Genomic DNA, 8,169 nt, shown 5'->3' on the forward strand with positions numbered 1-8,169 from the left:
GGGGGTGGGTGAGAGGCCTGAACTCAGGACAAAAAAGGAATAAGGATGAAAATTAGAAGCCTGAATAATATTGAGGTAATGAGGCCGAATCTCTTTAAAATTATCCTAAAGTTTAGGAAAGTCTGTGAGCAACTCTTTCCTTCTCCTGCAAGCACAATTTTCCCAAAGCCTGTCTTCTACCCAATCCCAGGCTTGTAAACCTCTCCATTGGGAGAGGCTCCCCATTTCATTATCATGCCTTTGGGTAAGATGCACTTTATAACAATGGTTATAAAGATTCATCCTTTATGACTAACATAACAAACCCCTGTCAGAATAACTTGGTCAGGAGAACTTGTTACTTGAGTAGGTCACCCTAAGCTTTACGTGTACCCGTTGGTACTCATGTCATCTTTGACTCTTCTGGAATGACAATTTCAGCAGCCAGGATCTCAGAGTTTTCTGAAATAGTTCTCAGAAACAACCTGGATAAAGGCCACGGATCTTCTGTGGTTTGTATGTTAAGATACATCAGGGTAATGGCGAGTTGTGGGGTTGGGAGGGCCCAGGAACATGATTAGTTCAAGGAGCTCAGGAACTGTCAAAATAAACATTCAGCTGCCTACCTATCTGGTGAAGAATCCTAATGAACTCTGGGATAATGATCGTTTATGAACAAAGTTGTTTAATATCTTTAAAAAATAAAACATTTTTACAAAGAAACTTGAGAAAAATTATACCAATTTTTAAAAATGCAATGGATATGAACAAATAATTTCCAAATTAAAAAAAAAACACAAATATGAAAAGAATCCAACCTCATGATGAAAAAGTGCTTTATAAAACAAGGATATAATATTTTTTTCTCTACAAATTGTTAAATAATATTTTTAAATCATTAGATGCTGATGTCATGAAACAAAACTCTTAGAAAATACTATAGAAATGTCAAGTTGTACAATCATTGGAAGGGTAATTTGTTACTATGTATAAAGTTATTGCACTCAACAATTCTTATTCAGAAATTTATCCTTAAGAAATAATCAGAGATAGAGGCGCCTGGGTGGCTCAGTTGGTTAAGCGTCTGACTTCAGCTCAGGTCATGATCTCACCGTTTGTGGGTTCAAACCCTGCACTGGGCTCTATGCTGACAGCTCAGAGCCTGGAGCTTGGAGCCTGCTTCAGATTCTGTGTCTCCTTCTCCCTCTCTATTCCTCCCCCATTCATGCTCTGTCTCTCTCTGTCAAAATAAATAAACATTTTTTTTTAATTTTTAAAAAGAAAGAAAGAAAGAATCAGAAATAGTGGCACCTGGGTGGCTCAGTCCGTTAAGTGCCAGACTTTGGTTCAGGTCATGATCACTATGTGTGGGTTTGAGCCCCACTTTGGGCTCTGTGCTGAGAGCTCAGTGCCTGGCACCTGCTTCAGATCTGTGTCTCCTTCTCTTTCTGTCTTGTCTCTGCTTTCATTCTGTCTCTGTCTCTCAAAAATAAATAAATGTAAAAAAATTTTAAAGAAGAAATAATCAGAAATATTGACCACAAGAAAAAAAATCTCAATAAGTATTCAAGAATCAATATCATATAGGTCATGTGTTTTTACTATAATGAATAAAGTTAGATATTATCTATAAAAAGTCAACTTTAAATAAAAAGAAATGCACTCCTAAGTAATTTACGAACAAGGGGCACCTGAGTGGCTCAGTTGCCTTAGTGTCCAAGTCTGGATTTCAACTCAGGTTATAATCTCAGGTCATGATTTCAGCTCAGCTTCATGAGTTCGAGCCCTGTGTCAGGCTCTGCACTGACAGCGAGGAGTCTGCTTGGGAGTCTCTCTCTCCCTTTCTCACTACCCCTCCCCAGCTTTCTCTCTCTCACTCAAAATAAATCAATAAACTTAAAAAAATTATTTATGAACCAGAAAATAATTATAACAGAATTGCTAAAATATTTACAACAAAACTGTCATGAAAAGTGTAAATTTTAAACTTGAGCAATGAACCTAAGCAGCACACAGAGAACTTTTTATAACTTGAAAATATATAAAAACTAAAAGACTGAAAGTAACGAGCTAAGCATTGAACCAGAAAGTTTTAAGAGAGAGTAAGAGTAAGCAAAAGTAGGAGGACAAAAATAGTCATAATCAGTGCTAAGATGAAGGCAATAAAGCCAAAGAAGCAAAGGAAAGAATCCATTTAAAATGGTTCTTTTGAAAGAATTAAAAAATGGGCAAATCTCTGATAGATTTATCAAAGAAATTAAGACGATAGAAAAACATGATGTAAAGGAAAATTGTAACTATAGACACAGTAAAAATTTAAATAATTATAAGAACAAGCAAGGAATGAGTCCACACAAATTAATTTGAAAACTTGAACAAAATGTAAAACTTTCTAAAAATTATCATCTAGCAAAACTGAAAGAAAAATGAAAAGTTGAATTAAATGCACATTAAAGAAATTTAAATCTCTATACATACATATGTTTTCACAGGCAAGTTACATCAAACTCGAGACCAATAATTCCCATACCTGAGTACTGAGAAAAACAGAAATAGCAAGACTACTACTGAACACATTGTATGAGACCAAGAGAACCACAATGACATAAATAAACAAAGATGGATGTCAAAGGACAATTATAGATGAATGTTACTTATGAAAAGCCATGACTGCTCCTAAAAATATTATCAAACCAGCATTGGATGTTAAAAAGTAATACTAATACACCAAGGTCATTTGGGATTCATCTCAGGACTATGAGGAAGTTTTAATATTAGTACAACATACCGCACATCAATGGTATTCACTATAAAATTCTCTCACTAAATGCAGAAAAGTGATTTGGTCAAGTCTAACATTATTTCTCATTAACATCTCTTCACAAACTAGGGATAAAAGGGAACTTCCTTAACCTGACCTAGGTAATCTTTGAATTTGTTTTCAAAGGGACATGTTAAAAGCATTCCCTTAAAAATTTGAAAAATACAAAGACTTCCAATATTATTCTTTCTATTCTATATTTCAGTAAATGTCTTAACAACTACAGTAAAATAATAAACACATTAGAACTGGAAGGAGAAAACATATCTATCATTAATCGCAGCTGATTCCGTTTCTGGAAGAGGAAAAGTGTACAAGTGAGCCTAGAATGTGTTCTCCTCCCAGAAAACTAGGAAGCTATCATAGATTACAGAGGCCATGTCACAAAGGCTCAGGAGCCAGCCTGAAAAGATTTCTGCTGGTAAAGATGGGGCAAATTCCCACATCACTGAGACCATGAATCCAACCAACTAAAACACATCAAGTATGTTATAATCCATGAGTTCCGAAAAGAGTCCTCTTTGATTACTTTTGGGATTTTCTTGGGACTATTTTGGTGTTTGTCCTGAGAAATGGCTCCATCTCAGGCAAGCAGGGATGGTTTGGTCACCCTAGAGGGGAATCAGCTCATTATCTTACAAACTGATAAATGAACAGAAAGTATCTTGCACTTAACCTCAAAGTTAATCAATTATTTGACAAGAAAACATTATCTTCATAGAAATACTTCAGTTAATAAATGAAGTAGAGGGGTGCCTGGGTGGCTCAGTCAGTTAAGCATCCGATTTCGGCTCAGGTCATGATCTCAGGGTTCGTGGGTTTGAGCCCTGTGTCAGGCTCTGTGCTGACAGTTCAGAGCCTGGAGCCTGCTTCAGATTCTGTGTCTCCCTCTCTCTCTGCCCTTCCCTGTTCATTCTCTGTCTCTCTCTGTCTCTTAAAAATAAGTAAACGTTAAAAAATAAGTAAAATAAATAAATGAAGTAGAAATGGTATAATCAGAATGTCATTATTTTGCAAACCAACTTCTAATAAAACAATAGATCTAGTCATTGCTTATCAACTGTCACTAACAACACACATACACACACACACCCGAAAAGACAATCTGACATTACATGTCTCTGAGTAAAGTACACAACCACATGATGTCTGGGATTTGCTTTAATTGAACCAGAACTGGAAGAGGTATAGATGTTCAGGGTGATACTAGTGTAGATGAGCAAGATTGGCCAAGACTTGATAATTGTGCAACCTAGACAATGAATATGTGCTCTTTTATTGCACTCTTCTCTCTGGTAGATGTTTGAGTTTTCCGTAATTAAAAGCTTTGAAATAGCAAGGTTAACATAAATATAAATTTTCAGAATGCAAAGACTTATATTTACAATGCCCACCGATTGTTATTTAAAATAGTCAAAAAAGTAAACAATACAATGTCAAACAATGATGTTGAAACAAATTGCACTTACACAGCAGTGTAGTGTGAAGCTGTAAAAATCACATTTTCACGTACAATTGAATGACATGGTGGCATATTCATACACATTATGTTCAACACAAAAAAGTTTTTTTAACTTGATCCCAATTCCACGAGAGTATGCATATTTGCATTAAAAATACTGAAAGAAATGCAACAAAATGTTAACAGCATTTACCCCTGGGTAATGAGATTATGATTGGATTTTATGTCTACTTCTCCCTTTTGGTTATGTCCACATTGGACAAATTTCATGATAAATCACACATGACATGTTATCAATCAATTAGACAAGAGAGGCCTGGAGGAAGAGAGGCAGGAAGCAGACACAGACAGCAGGAAGTGTGACTAAACTTACGTATGCAGGAGGCCCGCTGCCAGCTTTATAGAAGCAAGACCACAGAGCCACCCAGCTCCAGGGACACTGCAAAGGGCCTGACAGGTGGCAGGCAGAACAAGAGCCATTTCACCAGCAGGAAGGGCCCCAACATGCAGTCTGGACTGCCTGCTCTCTTGTGCACAGTGGTGGCTTTCATCCTCTTCGGTAAGGAGCCCACCACCCCTGCAGCCAGGGCCCAAGGGAGGAGGTTTGGGCAAGAAGTTAGAAGAGAACTTGACTGTGCCTTTCTCCACTTTGTTTTCTGGGTGAAAACTTGGATGTTTGTGACAGCTTTCTTGGGAGCAATGTCAACAGCTAAGTTATTTTTTCTTCTTTTCTACAGGTTCCAGCAATACACAGAGTGTCACTCAAACTCCAGGTCCAGTGAATAAACAAGAGAAAGAATCTGTGAGCTTGCACTGTAGTTTCACACTCAGCTATACTTACTATGTGATGAGCTGGTTTCGACAGCTTTCCAATGGAAAGATGACTGAAATCATTTATCTTTATTCTGATAGCACAAACACTAAGAAAGGACGATATTCTGTATCTCATCAGAAAGGAAACAAAGCCCTAAGTCTCACCATCACAGGCTTGATGCCTACAGACTCAGGTGTCTATTTCTGTGCTGTTGGAGAAGTTCCACGGTGAGAAGAGTGACGGGGAGAGCCTTACAAAAACCCCCTGGGCTCAGCATGAAACAGCCACCTGCTCCAGGAGCTTAGGAGAAAACAACCCACAGAACAGGAAAAGGTAAACAGAACGCGGGATGGGTGGCACTGGTGGGTTTAGAGAGGAAGTTGATGAATGTTCTAGCAACAATCTTTCCACATCTGGTATCAAAAGAAGAGATGTGGTTACAAAATCCCAGTCTCACGAGTATTTTCATCGCAAAATCCCATAACCAATCAGGATATGCATCTGTCTCTTCTGCTACCCAACATTCATCCCTCCTTGTCTGGTGACCACACCTGGATTTTCCCTGGATAACCAAGCCACGCATCCTCCTACCCCATGTTGAGGTTTAGATGGGCTGACCCCAGCCTTGGACTCCCTGACCAATTAACATAATTCATCTCTCTGACCACAATGATTGTTTCAAGAATGGGTACCTGCCCCAAGTCTACATCCCAAAACTTAATATGAAACTCTTAGGAATACGGCTGGGGATGGAAGAGGCTAGGATATAACCCTACAGCTGTTAGCAGCCCTCTTCCCACCACAAAGGAAGAGCATGATCCTGAAGAGAGAGAATGAAACTGAGATCCCTTAACATCGTTTGAGGTCTGGACTCTGCAGTGATTAGAGAGCTACTTGGGATTTTTCACTTGTGCACCCCATCTGTCTTCACTTGTGTTCTTCCAGAAGATGATAAGGATTCAAGTACAAGTCGTTTAGTTGGGAGGTGATCCCAGGATGCAAAGCAAGGGCAGTGGGAACAATGACAAGGAAGGGAAGTCCGCCAGTGAAGGGCATGTGTGTTAATGCAATCCCTATCAAAATACCCCAGCATTTTTCACAGAGCTAGAACAATCAATTCTAAAATTTGTGTGGATCACAAAAGACCCCAAATAGCCAGGCAATCCTGAAAATAGAAAAGCAAAGTAGAGGCATCACTATTCTGGACTTCAAGGTATATTACAAAGCTATAGTCATCAGGACAGTATGGCACTGGCACAAAAACATAGATCAGTGGAACAGAATAAATAATCCAGAAATGAACCCACAACTATATGGTCAACTCCTATGACAAAGCAGGAAAGAATGTCCAATGAAAAAGATAGTCTCTTCAACAAATGGTGTTGGGAAGACTGATGCAACCTGCAGAACGAAATTGAACCACTTTCTGGATCACACACAAAATAAATTCAAAACGGATGTAAGACCTAAATGTGAGATAGGAAACCATCAAAATCCAACAGGAGAATACAGGCAGAAACCTCTGTGACATCAGCTGTGGCAACCTCTTAGTGGACACATTGCCAGATCCAGAGCAACAAAATGAAACATGAACCTTCGAGACTTCATCAAGGTAAAAAGCTTCTGCACAGCACAGGAAACAATCAACAAAATCTATGAAATGGAAGAAGATATATGCAAATGACATATCTGGTAAAGGGTTAGTATCCAAAATCTACAAAGAACTTAATCAACTCAACACCCCAAAAAACAAATAATCCAGTTAAGAAATGAGAAGAAGACATGAATAGGCACTTTTCCAATGAGGACATCCAGATGGCTAACAGACACATGAAAAGAGGCTCAACATCACTCATCACCAGGGAAATACAAATCAAACCACAATGAGATACCACTTCACACCTGTCTGAATGGCTAAAATTAATAACACAAGAAACAACAGGTGTTGGCAAGGATGTGAGGGAAGGGGAGCCCTCTTGCACTTTTGGTGGGGATGCAAACTGGTGCAGCCACTCTGGAGAACAGTATGGAGGTTCCCCAAAAGTTAAAACTAGAACTACCCTATGATCCAGCAATTGATTACTAGGTAAATTTACCCAAAGGATACAAAAATACAGGTTTGAAGGGATACCTGGACACTGATGTTTATAGCAGCATTATCACAATAGTCAATCTATGGAAAGAGCCCAAATGTCCATCGACTGAAGAATGGGTAAAGGAGAGATGGTAGACATATACAATTGAATATTACTCAGACATCAAAAAAAAAAAAAGGAAAAAAAAAGAAATCTTGCCATTTGTGACGATGTGGATGGAGCTAGAATGTATTACGCTAAGTGAAAAAAGTCACTCAGAGAAAGACAAATACCATATTACCTCACTCATATGTGGAATTTAAGAAAGAAAACAGGTGAACATATAGGAAGGGGATAAAGGAAAAAAAGGAGAGAGGGGAACAAATCCTAACAGACTCTAAATGATAGAGAACAACCTAAAGGGCTTTCTATCACTTGCAATCAAAAGAGACCTAACTAGAAACACTAATATAGACAACATTGGGTGAAACAAATTAACCAAACAAAATAGTTCAATACTACTTTTTAAAACTCCTGGCTTGCTGCAGGGGAGACAGGTTACAACTCCTCAGACTGTCCAGATTAGATCAGTTGTTCAGCCCTTTCCTCCCACATCATCCAGGGTGGTAAGGGAGAGGGACAAATTTAACACTGTATCTGTTATTACACTGACCATTTAACTGTTCTCTCCCCTTTCAGACTCTTCTGCTCAGGGTCACCTTGCTTACTGCTGCCAGATTAATCTCCCTACTGTGTCCCTCCAAAGAATCTTGCTTGCTTAAGACTTCTGGATTCCTTGTGAGACTGTCCTTTTCCCAAATCTCAAATCCTGCTCCTGCTAGTTGCTTCTCCAGAAATATGTTTCCTCCCCATTTCTACCTTTTGAACTCACTGTCTCTCAAAATCTAGGTCACGCTTTGATGTTTCTGAGGATAGCCCAGAAGCAATGAGCATGCCTAGATCTCGTATCTTGGGTTCTAATACCAGTTTTCAATACTAGGAACCAGGGTTCCTTGGA

At 38.7% G+C, this 8,169-nt stretch overlaps 1 gene segment (V, D, J or C); it reads left to right on the forward strand.

The window, feature by feature from the left end:
- The first annotated feature begins 4,054 nt into the window (after positions 1-4,054).
- On the forward strand, positions 4,055-5,387 carry LOC122468851. The segment is given in 2 exon segments: positions 4,055-4,821; positions 5,000-5,387. Coding segments are annotated over 2 exon segments (492 nt in total).
- The last annotated feature ends 2,782 nt before the right edge of the window (positions 5,388-8,169 follow it).

Source organism: Prionailurus bengalensis, chromosome B3, assembly GCF_016509475.1.
Source record: "Prionailurus bengalensis isolate Pbe53 chromosome B3, Fcat_Pben_1.1_paternal_pri, whole genome shotgun sequence".
NCBI lineage: Eukaryota > Metazoa > Chordata > Mammalia > Carnivora > Felidae > Prionailurus > Prionailurus bengalensis.